The following is a 19862-nucleotide window of genomic DNA, read 5'->3' as shown; positions in this document are numbered from 1 at the left end:
CCTCACCCCTCTGCATTCTAATCAGTTTGTTCCTCCTCCTTCTCCATGCTGCTGAGGGAACACTGAGAGAACAGGAGAGCCAGTCTCCCTGCTCTCCGTCCAGGTGCCTGGAAGCAGCCAGGATTAGCAATTGCAAGGATAGTCCTGCTCAGCCTTTGCAGCGAACATGCCCAGTGTAGATAGCATCTTTGGAGAAATTAGGTGCTACACTCTAACATGTCTCTACTGAGCATCTGAGAGTTTTCAGTGTCTTATAATTTTGTCATTTTTTATGGGGATGGCAAAAGGCACATATCTGACACAAAGGCCCATTCCTCTGCCAAATTTCAAGTCCATACTCCAAAGCATAGCAGACCTAGAGCTTCTCAGCAAAACAGTTGTAAGAACTTTTTTAACATGGGCAAAACATCATATTTTCCCCTAATCTCATTCTCAGTAATGGCTGGGCCATTTTTGCTAAAACTTGCAAAAATATTCAGCCTGAGGTAGACACCCAGCACAGGAAATTTCATCCTGAGCAATTAAAGTATGGCAAAGTTATTAGCAACTGAAAACAGCATATTATCGTGGGAAGTGTAGAGCAACCTTGTGCTACTAGCGCCCCCTATGATGATTTAGGTAAAGTAGTTGTTCTATGCAGAGGTATAACTTTTTGAGAATATTATGGTAGATAGTGGTTTAAATAACATGGCTTTTGAGGTATTTTATATTTTTCATGTTTACATATAACACTTTGTAACTTGTCTGACAGAGGCTGGCTACACACTATTGCTGTACGATGAGCTATTAGAATGGTCTGACCGGCCATTGAGAGAATTTCTAAACTATCCCATGCAAACAGAGTGGCAGCGCAAAGAGTATCTTCACCTTACAATCATCCAGAACTTTGACCGGGGAAAGGTAAGTGGGTTTAATTATCGATTTTTATCATGAGTGGGTAGTAGGATTGTAAAATCACCTCCAGTTTTCCAGTGTTTATTTCTTATATCCAGTGACTGCCATTTAAAAGTTAGCATTTGCCATAAATTACCACACATGGTGTCTGAAATACTGTTGATTAGGACTTGCATAGTGCTGTTCAACTGGAAGCCTCAGAGAACTTTACAAAAGATGGTGTTTTCCCCATTTTACAGATGGGGAAACTGAGCCACATAAGGACAGAAGCATGCTGAATTCACACAAGTCAGTGACTGAGTTGGGAATAAAACCCAGGTCTCCTGACTCTTAGGCCTGTCCTCTATCTACAGAACCGTGCTGGCTCCCTTGAATAGCAACTGCAGCAGCAGTAATACTAATGATAATATTCAGAGGCCGCTGTTGGTAAGTTTTAATGGTGACCATAGCATAGTGCCAATATTCAGAAATCTTATCCCAAATTAGACAGAAACCATTGCTTATTGGTGTGAAGACTGGCACAAATATTGGCCGCCAATATTACCTGGTTTAAAATTATACTCTCTGCTTAATTTTTTACTTAAATCTCTCTCCTCAATCATTGATACACAGGTACACTGTAATTTTTTGTAACTGGTGTAATATCCGTGTAAATTTTTGTAAGTAGTAGCATTAAAACTAATGTTGAATGCTGGTCAGCAATGAGTCAAACAAGTTAAGGATACTCTGAGCTTGTGAAATTGAAAACTTGTTTTCAACCAGATTGTTCCTCCCCCTACCCCAAAAAAAATCAAGGAAGGAATATTTTTCCTAATTTTTCTACTCTTCTATAAGTAAAATACATTTTATATAGGAACATATAACCAGTCGAATAAATCCCATGTGCCGTGCTGGAGGAGATGGGTATCACTTCATTAGTGATCTCCACCTTCTGCAGTGCACAGTGTGTCTTATCTCAAATGACTCCTTTTATCTGCTAACTCTGGAAATATACGGTTTGATGCCTCAAAGAGTTCAGAAGTTTAGTTAAGGAGTTTTGCCCTTATCAAGATACTGCAGACAGTGGGTATTATGTTCAAGTATGTTCAGTAACTGGGAGTGCAGTTCAGTCACCTACAAAGAAGGCGCTTTAATAACATATTGTGAATTGTCACACAACAGGTGTTGTCTGCCTTATATTTGTTGGCTACTGGGAAATTGTATCAATAATAGAAGATACTTGGAAAGCTATTTGAAATTGCCACAAAGCATGATTCCTCTCTATATTTCTGTAACCTGTTTGTCTACAGTGTTGGGAGAATGGCATCATCTTATGCAGGAAGATTGCAGAGCAGTACGAGAGCTATTATGACTACAGAAATCTCAGCAAGATGAGGGTAATGTACCGGGGTGCATTTTGGTCATTCAGAATAAGGAGCTCCCTTTTGATTAGAGTTAAACAAAATGATTCTTAGCCTATTAAGTTTGGCCTTGTAAGCCTAATACGACTAGTATGCAATCCTTACCTTTGATTCTTATTTGTTCGCTATAATGTATATATCACCGGTGGCCAAACTTACCGACCCTCTGACTGACTTCTGGACAATCTCCAGAAGTTCGAGAGCTGGGGCGTACCTGCCAGGGGTTGGGGCTTCAGCAGAAGTGGAGCTAAAGCCTTGAGCCCTGGCAGGTGCTTCCCATAGAGCTGAAGCCCCTAGACCCCCTTTCCAGCTAGGCAGAAGCCAGAGGCGATGTATGGGGGGGGCACATGGGTTCACCCCCCCCCCATTTTTTTCCGGGGTTTGCTGGCTCTGCTCAGTCACATGGTGCCTCCCTCTCCCTGTGCGACAGCTGCTGGAGCCGGCAAGCTGGGAGCTGAGGTAATGGGGAATGGCAGCGGTAAACAGCTGGGAGCTGCAAGGAGAGCTGCTGCTTTTGCTGCTGCCTCTCCCCGTGGAGCTAACACCTGGGCGTTCTAAGGATTCCTGAGGGTATGAAGGGGGCCTGACTCAAGCTGTTGGGAGGGCCTGAACCTTTAAATTGTGGTTCCCCAACACTCAGCAGGCCCCAGTTCTTTCTGTCAGAAGCCCCTAGCCCTACCACCCTGCCTCAGGGCAGAAGCCTTGAGCCCCTTCTCCCCCCAGTCTGGTAGGTGGAGAATGGTGGGGACATGAGGGTGCTCCACGAGCCACATTTTAACTTAAAAGAGCCACTGGTTGGACACACCTGATATATATGTATAAAGGATTCTGGGATATTTTCAGAATAAAAGTAAATGGATAGATTTTAAATGCTTCCATTTTGGGCAGCCACCCAAAACATTTTTAACACACGAGTGAGTACAAAGCTGTACTTTTGTTGTATTCATATTTCTAGCTAACACTATACCCAATCACTCTGTTATGAGCAGCCGCCCACCTTCATTATGCTAATTGCTTGAAAAGCCAAGCAATCGATCATTAGTTCTGTATAAATATTTTTCTGAGAACCATGATATTTTTTTTTAAAATGACAATTTAACAGTTCAGAACCTAAATGAGGGTTTTGTCCTCTCTCCTATTAGAAGCTTCCTGTTCCACTAAAAGGTTTTTTTAGGAACTCAAAAGCATATTTAATGTTTAGTTTGCTCTATTGGACAGATAGGGCCAAACACATAAGAAGCAGCAAACTGAGTACTACCATAAAAATTTTGCCCTTAGTAATGCCTTTTCACAGCATTTTTTATCAAACATCATAGAGCAGACACAGTAAATTTAGTAAAAGTCACAGGTCACTAAATTTACTGTGACTGCTCCATGATTTTCAATAAAACATCTCCTCCTCCTCCTCCTCCTCCTCCTCCTCCTCATTTTGACAGTTGGGCTGGGCACTGACCATTCGTAACAGCGCCCCTCCGTCCAGACATCACAACCCTAATCCTGGCCCAATGTGGAAGATAGGCTGGGGCCTGAGGAAGAATAGAGAGGTCACCGGGATGGAGCACCACATTACAATGGAGGGGCAGCCAAACCTGAACAGCACTGCACCCCCATGCACCAGGTCCCAATGCCACTCACTGAAGTTTGGCCCCTCCACCTCCTCCTACCCGATTCATGACAGAGGGACAGCTGGGCCAAACCTGACCAGTGCTACAACCCTGCACGCCATGTCAAAACACCTAGAATGGGCTGCCAGGTCCAGCCCTGTGGGACAGGAGCCACCACTGCGGGGTGAGTCACAGGCACACAAGAAAAGTCCCAAATAATGGGAAGATTATGCTATCTACCACACTTTTTCCCATCATGACAAACCTACATCCCTAGTCTTGCCTATTTCATTGGTTCTTGACATATCTATGTTGTGAGTATCTGAAAGACTGAAATGCTAAATAGTCATCCAGTACATATACACTGTTGATGTTAATCTGACTTTGTATAAAAATGAGGTTTCTTCATGTAATTTAAGTAGGGTGGCAATTAATATTACTTCTGATTACATTTCTCTCCAAAGTCTTCAATATTAGCAAATTAACAAAATTATATCAATAACTGCCTAATGTTGATCCTTTTCTTTTTATCACTATTTGTAAAATATTGACGGAGAACCTGTCTCTTGAGTCACATCAAGACAAATAGGAAACTTTGAAACCAAGTCACTTTGTGCCAATATTTTGAGTGAAACAACAACTGTGTATATTGGTCAAAGAAAGGATTTTTATACATTTTCTAGACTGGAATTTTCAAAGGAGCCCAAGGAAGTTTAGGTACTCAGCTTCTATTGATATTAAATTAGATTTAGACTCCTAACTCCCTTGGGCAGGATTCTTTGAAAATCCCAAACCTTAATGCCCTGTGCTCATGAAAATGCCCTTGTTATAGCTAGATACTTGAGTAATCAGCAGAATACTTGGGATTATGTTTCAAATTGGGTGTGTATGGGTGTGGTGGTGTGCGTCTGTGTGTGGGTGTGTGTATATAATAAGAATGGAGATGGTAAATTAGGAAGATTAAAGAAGAAAAACATGCACATCTTTATTATTCTAAGAGATTTGTGTGTTGTGATTTCTCACCCCAAAACAAACAAACAAAAGCAAAAGGTAATATCTGTTCTTCCTAAGTGAAAATAACTGCATAAAAATTCTTGGAAGTTTTCAATCCACTGTAAAAGAGTCATCTAGTTCTCCTTATTGCTGATTAGAACTGCAATGTAATTCTAATACCTTGGGGCACTGAGCAGCCTCTTCTCTGTAAAAGCTTTAAGTATAAAACATATATTTCTTCTTCTCAATCTTATTCAGATGATGGAAGCCTCTTTGTATGATAAAATCATGGATCAACAACGTTTGGAGCCAGAGTTTTTCAGAGTTGGATTTTATGGGAAAAAGTTTCCATTTTTCTTGAGAGTGAGTAAATTCAAAATCAAGTTAATGCACTAATTCTATCAGTCATGCTTTCATTCATCTTTTCTTCCCCTACTTGAGAACTTGATTATGTCTTATGCCAGTTCTTCCTTTGTAGGAGATGGAAAACTCCAGGTGTTTTGTCTAAATGGGGTAGCCTCCTAATATTCTTTTAGGGGAGTGAGATGTTTGTTCCCACAGAATGGACAACAGCTCCTCCAAAACCATACATATCTTGAGCTCCAAGTGAGTCTCGGTATACAAATGGGAGATCAGACCTCGGCTATGGGCTACTAGGGGAGCAACGCTTCCTCAAGAACCTTACTCCCATTTTGCTTTTATTAGTGACTTCCCAGAAACCTGTTGGTGTGTGTTTGGGGGTGGGGGCAAGGGTCTACTGAGCAAAGGGGCAATTAGGGAAAGTAATCAACACCACCCCTTTACCAAGTACAGACTAGGGATAACTTTTTCAAAGCTACCTATGACTCACTTGTCCTCTTGACTTTTAATGAGACTTAGGCTCCCAAGTGCCTGAGTCACTCTTGAAAATGGAACTTGGGTGCCTTTGACTAGTTTTCCCCTTTTGTTGATCCAGTTGTGCTGACTGGCACCTTTGAGACACAGCAAAGACTCCTTCCACTCTCCACAGCATCAATCTCATGGAGTCTGCTCCTCTGTAGTCCCCCGCTCACACACTCAAACAGAGCAGTGATCTTGGTAGCCTGCAAGGGAGGACTTATTGGCCTGTGCAGGCTGGTAGGGAAAATCATAGTCTTGCTTTTAGTAGGTATAGTATGAAACTCCTTCCCCTTAAAAGAGGTGACACAAAACACATCTCGTGGGTATATTATTACTACTTGGTTCAAGCCATCTTCACAAATCTATTTTAAAATCTTAGGTTATAAAGAATTTAAGATTTGGAAAATTGGCAAGATTTGTCAATTGGTAGAATAAATCTTACTTAAAAAATCACTGCACGATAGATATTCAGTTGTTACTGATCTATACATTTGTCTCTGCCTTTTTTAATATGCTTTTCCCTGTGAGTTAATTACAAATAACACTGTTAAAGTACAGAGAACAGTTTTACTCTCTGTTGGCTTTGCAAGCACGCTTCAGGACTTACTATTTATATCTGCCTCAATTTTTTTAAGGCAAGTGGCTTGTTAATTATTGTGGTGAAGTCCTTAGATATGTTTGCTGTGGAAAGGGCTTCACTTCTTCAAATGTAAGTATCCTCAGCTATTATTTGTATTTGCACTCAAAGAATATCAGAGTTTATTTCACCAACAGCAATTCACAAGAAAGGCTGGCGCTCTCAGATGCGTATGGTATCTGTTTGTGTTCTCATGATTTTATAGAGATGATTATTATTTTTACCAAACACTGCTAAACAAAACCACTTCAAAAATACAGATAAAACAAGTGAATTTATTTAACATTATTGCTTGGGAAATGGTGAATGTGCATATTTATTCCTGATAAATTGGATAAAATCCTATAATGTACAAAGATGAGGCCTTGTCTAAAGTCCTATGCCCAGAGGTATAGGAAGCTGATGAAGAAGAGTATTTCCATAGCACTTATGGGTATCAGCACAACCATTGTAAACAATAAGTGCTGCATTGGGAATTCCAGCTCCTGGCATCTAATGGTTTATGTGAGGTTCATGTTGCACACACAAATGTTTAAGAAAGCCAACCTGACCTGGTGGTGCAGGGGAACAGTGAGCAGCCATGTGGAAGATTCAGAGTTGGAACAGGCTCAGCTACCCTCATTCTCTCTTTCCCCCTAAGGAGGGGCAGGCCAAATATATCAGACTGGTGATCTGTGCAGTCTTTAGAGGGAGAGGCAATAGGGATGCATTCTGAAGGATTCTTATCCCTTCCCTTTCTCCAAGGTACATATCTATAAAGCAAGATTTAGGACTAACCAGCAAAAAAATTCAGTACACTGCACAAAGGACGTATGACTCTCCTGTTGCCTTCACCATCCATTACTTTACATTACCCGTGCATACTTTCAGCTAGTAAAAACAGTGTTTGCCTTTCAGATCACGGCTTACAGAAATACGTAATGATTAGATTTTCCAGAATGCATCAAGCAATAAAATGTATTTTATATAGTGGAATTACATTTGCTTTCCTTTTGACTAAATCACTTTTTCCCTCTATATATTTGTTTTCTGCTTTTGCCTTTTGTTACTTACCTTTTTCTTTGTTCAAATAGTGCAATAAGCATCCCCAGAAGCCCCCTTTTAAAAGTGTGTGTCTTTATTTATTTAATGGTACTCAGTTATTTTCATGTAACTAGCTCTGCTTCTTCTGTACAGAATAAGGAGTTTGTTTGCCGAGGACATGACTATGAGAGACTGGAGGCTTTCCAACAGCGAATGTTGAATGAGTTCCCACATGCCATTGCTATGCAACATGCCAATCAGCCCGATGAGACCATCTTTCAGGCAGAAGCACAGTGTATCCAAACTTTCACAAGATCATATTCTGCAGTTAATTTTTGCACACTTTTAAAAAAAAATTACATTGTTACAGCCAAATTCACGTGTGATGTAATTCCACTGAAATAACTGAAAGAATTTGACTTCTAACACTTTTTTTTATTCATAATTTCTTCAGGTAAATTATTTCCAGTCATTCTTTCATGTTTCTACATGGTTTTGTTTGTTTGTTTAAAAATCCTTGATGGGAGATCACTTGTTAAACATTTTGATTTCATTTAAATTAGTTTGCAGAACTGTCAGACTTTGAGCATTAGTATGTCAGTTTAAGTTGCAATAATACTAGTTCTTGATTTACAGAGCATGGTATCATAGGCTATGGGTGAAATCTGAAGGAGTATCCATAGTTAAATATTTTAATTTCCATATACTAGATAGCTGCATTTTAGAAGTAACTGTGACTTGTTAAAAGAAGTTAATGGTCTGGAAGCTTAAGGATGTGAACTTTCAGAATTTTTATTTCTTCACGCTTCAGGAACCAGTCTACTTGTTTTGCTGGTGATAAGTTAGTTTGGCCCTTAACTTTTTACATGTAGATCTGCAGATCTATGCAGTGACACCAATTCCTGAAAGCCAGGAGGTCCTGCAGAGAGAGGGCATCCCAGATAACATCAAGAGTTTTTATAAAGTGAATCACATCTGGAGATTCCGATACGACAGGCCATTCCACAAAGGGACCAAAGACAAGGAGAATGAATTCAAGGTACAGTACCATATAGTTTCCTGTACTACTGGTGCTGTATACCATTGTTCATAAGATAATTTATAGTTATGTGCTGAATGAATTAGATAAGAGTAAATTAAATGGACCCTGCAAATAATGGTAAATCAAGTGTCATTTCCATACTCTTCAGATTTGAATTAAAATAAGGAAGACAAACATAAGGCAAGATTGTCACTTGCCCTACATATCTGCACAAGCGAGTGAGAACACGTAAGAAGCCTGCTTACTTCCCTTCACACGCTACCTGCATAAGCTACCTATATAGCTTTGCAGGGGGAGAGCAGCACCCACACTGTTTGCTAAAACAGTTAAACTGGCACAGACTGGGAAGTAAAGTAATCTGTGCCAAGCATAAGGCATAGGTGATTCCCCCTGCGAAAGAAGGGGGAAGCAGGAACCAAATTGTGACTCTTTAAGTTACAATATGGTTCCTGGTCTGAGCTTGTGACATGACAACTACATGCTATCTTTTAATCCAGGTCCAAGCCACAAATTAGTCCCTAATAAATAAATTATTATTAATCCTATTAACAAAAATATTGGTGTGTGGAAAATTCACTCTTGCCTTTTCCAGTACCAACCTTCACACTGACCCACAAGACACTTAGAAACTCTTTCAGCATATGCCTGCCTGGTTATATATATATATGTACCTAGTCAAAAATATTCATCTCTTAGTAATGTATATATGAAATACATTTGTATATCTTGTGCTTCAATAAGGGAATTATTCAAATGGATAAAGTGCATTATCACATGTTGGTATTGCTGTAAACTTAGAGTAAGAACTATAAGGGTAATAAAAAGCACCATAAAAATGAGCTGAATGAATCAGTTGTATATTCTGATTAAAGTTTAGGATTCTTTAATTGTACTACTCTGATGTATTTTATATAAGCATTATATTATATACTGTGGAACCTTGTAATTCAACAGACTTTTATGTCACAATAATGCTTTTAAATTACTTTAAGATATTTCCCTAAAAGGCATTTAATAGTATTATGTGTTTGTGGGTGATGTATGCAATACACTTTGATATATTGTAGGACTTGATAAAGGAGAGTCAGTCACTCTTTTTAAACATAAGTATTATTCCCATTTATTCCTCATTTCAGGAATACAAAAACTAGAAACTGTCTTTTTTCCCAATAGATTAGGTTGTGAGTAGCTTTCATCTGTAGTCCATTTAGAGAACAGAGACCAGGATAAAAAGAGTATCCTCAACTCATGAGATCAGCAGAAATTAATAGTCAGTCCTAGACGGTAAAAGAGAAAATTGTATATTGTATTCTTTTGGGTGGTCATTTGAGCAGATTTAGCTATTACCACATTACTGCCATTCAATATCACAAAAATGAAGAAATCCATCAGTTAAGAAAAGATCAAACAAACCACGTGTCTCCAAAAGAACAGCACACCAAATAATTTGCTTTTGTATTTTGCAGAGTCTATGGGTGGAAAGAACAACATTGATCTTAGTGCAGAGTTTACCTGGGATATCCCGTTGGTTCGAAGTGGAAAAACGTGAAGTAGTGAGTATGAAGAGATCTATTAATAGACTCTTGCTTCCAAGTTCATTTTGGATACTGGCTTAGCAACTAGGTTACTTCTTTATATGTATAGCATGTAATAAACCAGATTTAAAGATTTATTAGTAATATCTAGTGTTGCTAGTGGCAGGAATCCATCTCAGCCTGCTTTTTATGCTGAATAAAATGATTTTTAAATCCTTCTATGGTACCTAGTTCCCATAAATAACTGAATAGCACTGGTAGGAACCACCAACCATCATTATGATTGATTCAAACAATTCAAGACAAAAAAAACAAGAAAAATATAGTCAGATGTGACACTGAATGTCAGCAAGTTATTTTCTTAGAACCTGGTACAACAGTGTTCACTGTTTAGAATATTTATGGCCTAACATGTCTCTTGGTATACTTGAAAGGTAATCATTCTCAGGGCTCCCGTTCTGCTAAAAGTGCCATGGGGGTGGATCCCTCTCTCTGCATGGAGCTCTATTAAAGTCACTGGGTCTCTGCATGGGTGCAGAAACCTGCCTATGTGAAGCTCATTGTAAGATCCAGGTCTAAAGTAGCAACCCGTTACTAACAGCTTGTAATTTATTGTTTTTCTTCATAGTCAAATTTCAGGGAAACTTCTCTAATACATTCAAAACATATTCTGAAAAATAATCCTTGTTTAAAGGATTTTTAAATAATAACAAATAATTCTTGTTTAAAGTTCTCTAGCTAACTTGGCAAGCTTCAGGCCCTGAAGGTTGGCACATGCAAATATTCTCCCTCTTGCCAAAGAAGACAGTCCAATACTAATGGGAAACTAGTCCCCATTGAACGCAGGGTTACTGCTGTACAAATTATTTCCTTTCTTTTTTATGTTGTTATTTTGTTTGTCAGTCTTTCTCTCATCCTTCTGGTATAGTCCTAACTGAAAAACAGCTACTCAATTTAGTACAAATCAAATGACACAATTCTGTGTAAAGCAAGAGAAAATCTGCTAGCTGATTGGTACTGTGGCTGCTGCTCCAGCACACACAAATTCCCAGATTAATACAGCACAGCCCAATATTTTGCATAAAAAATGTCACCTCAAAACAGCAGGAGACCCTTCCGTAGGTACCTTTATCACCATTACAGTCAGTTTTTGCCAGCAATTATAGCTGAAATACTACAGTTTCCTCTATGCTTAGCATAGCACATACTTGCGTTGTCTCAAATACCACTGGGTGGTAACATTTGGTAAATGATGACAGCTATAGAGGCCAGAGAATAGTCTATTCTCTACTCTAGCTACTGAATTATAAAATTTCTTCTGCCTTTCCTGTCTTCTTGCAGTATATATTAGCAGCTAGGGAAACTCCTCTGACCCTTCAGTAAGGCACAGAAATCACTCCGGGCCTGATAATGAGTGCCCTGTTAATTTCACCAGGAGTTAAAGGGCTCAGTATTTTGCAAGTGTTCACCAGCTTTGCAGAGTCAAATAATATGAATTGCTGATGGAATTTGGTCCTTGCTTGTGTGGTTGAAGTCATTCTGTTTTTGACCCCATATCTCACAAGGCAACCCAAGCATGTAGGAATTATCTACAAATATATGAGAAATTAGTAATACATAATAACCTTGTTTAGAGTCTAGAATTCAGCAAAAACAGCCTTTAATAAATTATCTGTTAAATATTTGAGAATTAAGCATGTTCTTGGTGATTTTTTTTTCCCCCCAGGTGGAAATGAGTCCCCTCGAGAATGCTATTGAAGTGCTGGAAAATAAGAACCAACAGCTGAGAACTCTGATTAGTCAGTGTCAGACCCGACAGATGCAGAATATAAACCCACTCACAATGTGTCTGAATGGGGTCATAGATGCAGCAGTTAATGGTGGAGTTGCTAGGTACCAAGAGGTAAGCAGTTTATTTATAAAATATATTTTACGGATCTATCGTATTATCTGTTTCATGCATAGTTTTACTAATTTTAAGCTGTTTCTGTCTAACTCTTGCTCTGTATAAGAGCATACAGATGGTATTATATATAATGGATGCAAATAGTACTAATAGAAACTGCATTATACATAATCACCTATACTAAAATAAATATCAAAGGTGATATTAAATGTGTGATTTTTTTAAATTTTATTATTTACATTTGAGTGTAAGTAGCACTATAAAATTATCATAGTGATAAGTAGATCCAGAATTATCTTGCATTCTTTGATGGTTACTTGGTTTTTTTTGTGTTTTTTTTTTATGGTTACTTGTGAAAGGTTAAGCCACTCTATTTAAAATTAGTTTTATCACTCTTTCCTACATTGTGTCAGCTTCTTTTTAGGTCAAGAGACAGTTTTGAACAGTTTTCTATTTCTTAATGAGGTTGTTCTGCCAATAACACTGTTACATTTATTCCTTAATAAGAAAGGGTGTCTGTGACAACTTGTTCTCCTAGATCTTCTCCAAGTCTTTCAAGAAACCGATCTTCCTGGGAAAGTCTAGAAGGAAACAGTGTGTGCAATTGAAAAGTATTTTGTTTGTCACCTCTAACCTATATTCTTGCTGAAGAATTGTTCATGATCATCATCACGCTTGGGTCACCTTCATGATTACCTTAAATTTTTGGAATATTATCCCTGGGCAGAGTTCTGTGGTATGTTGAAGCTGCAGCTCTGAGTAAAAAAGAAAGGATGTGAACACTACGAGTACTAGCTTGTTCTTGACATTTTCCCCAGAAGTCTTATAAGATATTTCTCTGTGTGTTGGAATCCCCCTACCATAGTATGAGAAGGTGAAGAAGTTGAATAACAGGCTTCAACCTACCCTGGAAACAATGGTCCACACCTAGCCATTTCAAAACATCTCATTTCAGATGCTGTGCTGTCATCTCTTACACCTCTGGAAGCTGAGAGATAACACAGTGTGACTGAACACCAGTCACAAACTGTGGGCCCACTGTAAATTAGTGCCCACTTTGATCATTTGCTGCCAGCATCTCAGACTTACACTAAGCCCTTCCAAAGATACTCACTGACTCAGTAATCTGCACTTGGATAGTTGAATGTTGCTAATCACCTCTCTTGCCGTGTGAAAGAAGAAGCTGAATACCACTTTGCCCACTTGACCGAAAGGTCAAAAGCAGTTTAAAGATTTACTGCTCACTCAGTATGTCAGATTTTTGAAGGCAGCAACTGAAGTAAGATGAAGGAAAATGAACCTGACACATTGTTGGGATGTACTGCTAATGCAGAAACAAATCATGAATTGTTAAACTAAAAGTTTTAGCCTGCTGCCTATTCCTCCCCTGTTCCTGTGATCTATGATCAACCCATATATTCCCCTCCATCCCGGGTGACACATAGTTGGTCCCTACCCCTTTTTCAGCTCTCCCCCTCACACACTTTTTTTTAAAGCTGGGGGAGGTGAAAGAAAATGTAAGACCATGAATAAATGAAACTGCTCTTGTTCTTTCTTTTCTAAGAAATAAGTGACCAAGGTAATATCTTTTATTGGACCAACTTCTGTTGGTGAGAGAGACAAGCATTCAAGCTTACAGAGAGCTCTCTTTGGGTCTGGGAAGGTACTCCGTGTCACAGCTAAAATACAAGGTGAAACAGATCTCATTTTATCATCTCATTATTTTTTCTCCTCTTCCTCCATTTCACAAAGGCATCACTCCATAATTGCTTTCCCTTACTTTCTCTTCTCTTCCCTTCTCTACAGGGCCACATACTCAATGTGTCTGTCCCCTTTCCAGCCCTGGATCTTCAGGCCTAAGCTCAGGATAGACCTGAACTGTGAATACAGGCTCTTCAACAGATATCATCCTCCCTATTGCAGCATCCCTCACCCCAGGATAGGCCAGGACCCAGAAAACAGATTCTTCAGTCAACCCCTTCTTCTTGCAATCTAAGTTCCCTCCGCAGGGCCAAAAAGCACCCATCTCCTATTGTCCATGCTGTTTCTTAACACTCCTCCTTCTTTGGGTGCTTGCTCATGTCGATTCCATTCTAGGTGTGTGTACGCCCACGTGCACAGTTGTTGGAAATTTTTGCCTTAGCAATATCCGTAGGGTCATCTGTGGCACCCCCTTGAGTGCCGCACCCATGCGCTGGTATATTAGGTGCCACCAGCCCTACAGCCTCTCAATTCCTTCTTACCACCCATGACGGTTGGTTGGAGCACCTTGTCTTGCATTGCAAATGTGTTAGTGGTTCTTTACAGCCCACTCTTCTTTGTATATAATTTGTAGGTACTTAGTTAGCCATTAAGTGAAGTGTTAGGTTAGTTTGGTAGTTAGAGTCCCAGCTGGGACTTCGCCCCAGAGCAGGGCATGCCCTGTTCCCCCAGCTTCAAACCATGCTCGTCATGCAACAGGCCGATACCTATTAGTGACCCACGACAGCTGTTTGAAGTGCTTGGGGGAGTCCCAGAGAAAGGACAAGTAAAGAATCTGTAAAAACTTTCACCCTAGAATCCAAAAGGAGCAGGATATCCGCTTGAGGGCCCTCCTCATGGAGGCAGCACTTCTTCCTGTGTTGGAGCCCTCCCGCTCGGACCCCACGCTGAGCACCTTGGCATCGGTACAGAGTGCACCGCCAGCAGTGGGCTCCGCTCAGCACTGTTCCCCCTCGTTGGTGCCTAAGAAGCAGCAAAAGAAGAAGAGCACCCCAGCACCAGAGGGGAAAGGGCCTTCGAGCAAAGGACCTATGTCAGGCCAGGTGCCCACCCCGGAGCTTACTGTGGATACCGCTGTGATCAGACTCTCTAGCCTGGCCAGTGATCTGCCTCCAACTCCCCGGCTTCTCCTAGGGCACTCGTTGCCCAAAGCAGCCCTGGCAGCTAAAGAACAAGCAGGCTGTCTGATACTGCTGTTGCCACGCCAGACTCAGCTAAGATCCCAAAATTTAAGGGCAAGCCAGTCATGGACCTGCCACATATAGCAGTGGAGCATCCTCTCCGGACCTCAGGCATAAATCCCCATCTCCATAGCCTAGGACCCCGGCACCACTCTCTCCCTACGAGGCATGGGACGCTGGAGTCGAGGCACTGATCCCCATACCCATGGTACTGGCAAGCTTCCCACCAAAGATCGCTGTGGCGCAGGTCACCCTCGCTTACACGGTCTCCCAGATGTCAGTCCCCACAGGGGTGGAGTCACTCCCTATCATGACACCAGTCTCAATCTCCTTGGTACTGTTTGTCAAGCAGGCACCAATCCTTGCCCGCATCTCACCGGTCGCCAACTAGGTCAGTCAGCAAACTCAGGCCTCGACATCTCCGCCTTGGTCGCCGGAAGGGCAATGGTCCGAGTCAGACTGGGAGTTCAGCCGCTTGCCGAGGAGTGGAGATTCTCTGCCAACCCGCAAGACCAGTACAGCATCTGCAGCTGCGGCATGGCAGCAGGGATAGTAGCCCACACAATGGCCATGCTGGAACCCATGGGGTGTGTCCATAATGCTGGTTCCGTATTCCCACCAGTCTTCCCTGGCTGCCTCTGGCACCGCTGGCACCGGAGTCAGAACACGACACTGACTCCAAAGCAGGGACAGTGCAACAGGCTTCAACACCCAAGGAGCCATCCCCAGAGAGGGAAGGTGAACCGGCCCCTCCCCCAGCAGTACAATCATCGTCGTCTCCAGATGAAGTGGTGGCAGGTCCCTCCCAAACAGGCAGTCCCCTCGACGACTTCCAGGAGCACCAGGCCCTCCTTAAATGCTGGCTGCCAATTTGAACTTAAAAAGTAAGTTCGCGGAGGACTCCAACAACCTCTTTAATGTTATATCCTCCTCCGGTGCCTGTCCACGCAGTGGTCCTTACAGTTGCCAAATCGCTGTGGCAGACACCCTCTTCCATTCCGCCTACTTCTAAGAAGGTGGAAAAGAAGTATTACGTCCCTGCAAAAGGGTTTGAATATTTGTGCACGCACCCTCCAGCGGCATCACTGGTCATGTCCACTGTTAATGAAAGGGACAGGCAGAGCCAAGTCAGTGGCACGCCAAAAAACAAAGATGCCAAGAGACTAGACTTGTTTGGCAGAAAAGTTTATTTGATGGCAAGCCTGCAATTTTGGGTTTCTAACCACCAGGCCCTGTTAGACAGGTACAATTTTAATAGCAAATTCAAGGAGGCCCTCCCACAGGACCGAGCCCAGGAGTTTGCCGCTTTGGTGGAAGAAGGCACAGCAGCGGCTAGAGGGGCCCTCCAGATGGCCTGGGATGCTACGGACTCACCGGCCAGGGTGGTCGCCTTGGTGGTGGCCAAGAGGCACAGCTGCAGTCCTCCAGGTTATTCCAGGAGATGCAGGTCACCATTCAGGACTCCTCTTTGAGGGGGCAGGGCTCTTCTCCATGCTCACGGACACAAGGCTTCATGGCCTTAAAGACTCCTGGGCCACCCTCTGCTCCTTGGGCCTTCATACCCTCAGCAGACCAGGAAGCCGTTCAGCCCTCCACCTCCCCAGTCTAGGTCCTGCGGGACTCCCCAGCTGGGCACCTACAGGAGAAAGGATAGAGGCTAGGGGTCTAAGCCGCGTTACACGTTGTTTTCCCATTCGTCTGCTCAGCCTGGGCCTTCCAGAAACCAAGGAGGCCAGAAGCAGTCATTTTGAGGGTGTGCTTGAGGATGGCTCCTCAGTCAGTTCCCAGGATACGCCCTCCCACTCTTTCCTCAACCGCTGCACCCCTTCCGGTCAGCCTGGTCATGGCTGACCTTGGACCGTTAGGTGCTCAAAGTAATATCTTCAGGGTACACCCTGCAGTTCGTGACTGACCCTCCCTCCCACCCCTCTTCCCCATCCCTCTTCAGGGACCCGTCTCACGAGCAACTCCTCGTTCAAGAGGTCGAGAACCTCCTGCGCTGGGGGCGGCAGAGGAAGTCCTTCGGGACATGAAAGGAAAAGGGTTCTACTCCCGCTACTTCCTAATCCTATGTCGCCTCAACAAGTCTCTCAAGAAGTTGAAGTTTCATATAGTCTCCCTGCCCTCCATCACCCCCTCCTTGGATCTGGATAACTGGTACGGTGCCCGCAACCTGAAGGATTTCCATATTTCCATTTTCCCAGGGCACAGGCACTTCCTCCATTTTGTGCTGGGCCAGCACCACTTCCAATTCACAGCGCTGCTCTTCAGTCTCTCGTCAGCCTCAAGGGTATTCACAAAGTGCATAGCACCAGTGGCCGCTTACCTGAGGTGCTGGGGTGTTCACATTTACCTGTACCTCGACAACTGGCTGATAAAAGGTTGGTCCCGGGATCAAATATGGTGGCATCTTGATCCGGTTTGCTCCACCTGTCGTGACCTGGGGCTGTTAATAAATGAGAAAAAGTTGACCTTAATTCCAGTGCAATGCATAGAGTTCATTGAAGCGGTCCTCAACTCTACTCAGACCAGAGCCTTCCTCCCCGAGGCTCGGTTCCAAGCCATGGCAGACTTGATCTTGTGCATGCAAGCCCATCATCTCACCACCAGTCACGCATGCCTGCGATTGTTGGGCCACAATGGCGGCCTCCACTTACATAGTCCGGCACGCATGGCTCTGCCTCAGATCCCTGCAGGCGTGGCTGGTGTTGGTCTACGTCCCCAACAGACACAGAATGGACCATGTGGTCAGGGTCCCGGACCTGTACTGTCATCACTCACTTGGTGGCAGAATCCTGCATTAGTGTTGGAGGGAGTTCCCTTAGTGGCTCCGTCCCCATTGGTGACCCTCATCTCTAATGCCTCAGACCTGGGGTGGGGAGTCCACCTGGGCAATCTCAGCATGCAAGGCCATCGATCATGTCATGATCGCTTCCTCCACATCAACGTCGGGGAGCTCAGAGCCGTTCTCCTGGTCTGCCAAGCTTTCCTACCTCACATAGAAAGCAGGGTGGTCCAGATCCTGACAGACAATACAGCTGCTTATGTTCTATATCAACAAGCAAGACAGAGCCAGATCGTCTTCCCTTTGCCAAGAAGCCCTCAGGCTCTGGGACTTCTGTACTACATGACATTCATCTCGTAGCTGCCCATCGGGGCCAGGAACGCTTTGGCAGATTGCCTCAGCAGGACCTTCTCATCTCGCCACCAATGGTCCCTCCATCTGGAAGTGGTCAGCATCTTCTACCAGAGGTGAGGGACTTCCCAGGTGGACCTGTTCACACCCAGGCAGAACAGGAAATGACACGTTTTCTGCTCAATTCGGGGGGTTGACAGAGGCTCCCTGTCGGACGCTTTTCTGCTCCCATGGTCAGGGGCTCTGTTGTATGCCTTTCCCCCAGTGCCGTTAATTCACAGGGTCCTCATGAAGATGAAGCAGCACAGGGTGAAGGTGATCCTCATAGTGCCGGCTTGGCTGCGCCAGCACTGGTTCAGCATGGTGCTGGACCTCTCGGTGGCTGCTCTGTTACGGCTGCTCTGTTACAGCTGCTGCTCAGGCCAGACCTGCTGTCCCAAAACCACAGCAGTCTTCTGCATCAGAACCTGGTGGTTCTGCACCTAACAGCTTGGCTGCTGCATGGTTAAATGCGGAGAAGCAGGAGCGCTCGGCCGGTGTTCAACAGGCCCTGTTGGACAGCAGAAAGCCCTCCACCAGAGCGACCTAAATGGCCAAATGGAAGCGGTTCACTTATTGGACCTCGGATAAAGGCTTTTTATACAAGAAATGGCTGCCATTTATTTGTGCAGGTGATCTCTGTGTATAAGTTGCATATCAGTTTGTTCAAAAAGAACAGCAGTACCTTTAAATATGAAAATGGGTCTATAACTGTGATACCTGATTTTATTATTCTGTACTGCTGTGGGAAGAGTTGGGGTTTTGTTTTGAAAAACCTGGTGCCTTAAAGCTGTTGTAAACATATCCATCAAAATTTGTTGTGACTTTGCGCTGTGATTATGTTCTGCTCAGGCATTCTTTGTGAAGGAATATATATTGAACCACCCAGAGGATGGGGAGAAGATCACACGCTTGAGAGAGCTGATGCTTGAGCAGGTAAAATGTAGAAAAGACAAAGCAGAGAGCCTGCTGTGTATTCTAGCTGAAATTGATATGTTCCCAGATAAAATATGAAATTGCAGTGTTTAGCTGCTCAATGGCCCTCAATATTTTCTGTATAAGTTTTCAGATAGCCTGCAACTCCCTATAAGTAGGTTTAAAAGTGTAGTTTACTTAATCTTTCTGATCCTCTTCATCCTCTTTTCCTCTGTCCAAAAAAATATAAGTGGACCAGTAAGAGGCAGAACTTCCTTTCATATGATGGCAAGTATTTGTTTTATTTGCATGTTGTTACATATTTTACCACTACGACAGACTGACACTGCTATGACTAAAAAGTATATTGTAGCAATAATACAACTTGTATTATGTTAATTAAATAATTAATTATTTTTAAAAACCATTCCACAAATACTTGCCTGACTAGGAAATAAAAATAGACTGCAACTAAGGAATTGAGAGGATGCACGTTATATAAAAATTTACGATCACTATTTGATCTTTGAACTGTTTTTCTCCTTTTTTCCTGTTATATTTGTTTTTATTGTGTGGTTTGAATTACTTAATGTAGACGTTACTATTTATGGAAAATAAAGATAAATGAGCTGCATAGTTTGTGATGAATTGAAAGGAAGAGAGGTGCTGGGAAATAACATTATTGACTGTGCCTACTTTTTATTTTGATATTTTATTTTCCCCTTTGTTTCACCAATAAAATAAAATTTGAAAAGGAACTTTAAATATTCACTTGGTTAAGTGATAAGCTGGATAAACTTTACCTACTTGCTAAGCTGGTCAAAAACATCCAACAAAACATTTTCCAATAAAAAAGGGTTTTTTTGTCAAAATAGAAATTTTCTGCAGGAAAAATCAGTTTTGGCTGAAATTTTCAT

At 42.4% G+C, this 19862-nt stretch overlaps 1 protein-coding gene across 6 annotated transcripts in view; it reads left to right on the top strand.

The window, feature by feature from the left end:
* DOCK4 (dedicator of cytokinesis 4) overlaps nt 1–19862 on the top strand; it is a 434135-nt gene that overhangs the window by 393287 nt on the left and 20986 nt on the right. For all 6 annotated transcript variants that reach the window (XR_012156797.1, XM_073328104.1, XM_073328103.1 and 3 more), the window contains 8 exons: nt 752–900; nt 2184–2270; nt 5150–5254; nt 7584–7725; nt 8303–8469; nt 9939–10025; nt 11734–11910; nt 18883–18966. Coding sequence is in view for 5 of the 6 variants with exons in the window: in XM_073328104.1 (XP_073184205.1) it covers nt 752–900; nt 2184–2270; nt 5150–5254; nt 7584–7725; nt 8303–8469; nt 9939–10025; nt 11734–11910; nt 18883–18966 (998 nt within the window). In the remaining variant the exon portion in view is untranslated. The remainder of the gene's footprint in view (nt 1–751; nt 901–2183; nt 2271–5149; nt 5255–7583; nt 7726–8302; nt 8470–9938; nt 10026–11733; nt 11911–18882; nt 18967–19862) is intronic.

The sequence above is a fragment of the Lepidochelys kempii genome, chromosome 1 (genome assembly GCF_965140265.1).
Source record: "Lepidochelys kempii isolate rLepKem1 chromosome 1, rLepKem1.hap2, whole genome shotgun sequence".
NCBI classification, from domain to species: domain Eukaryota; kingdom Metazoa; phylum Chordata; order Testudines; family Cheloniidae; genus Lepidochelys; species Lepidochelys kempii.
Note: the sequence above shows the minus strand (reverse complement) of the source record. Positions and strands in the feature narration are given on the sequence as shown.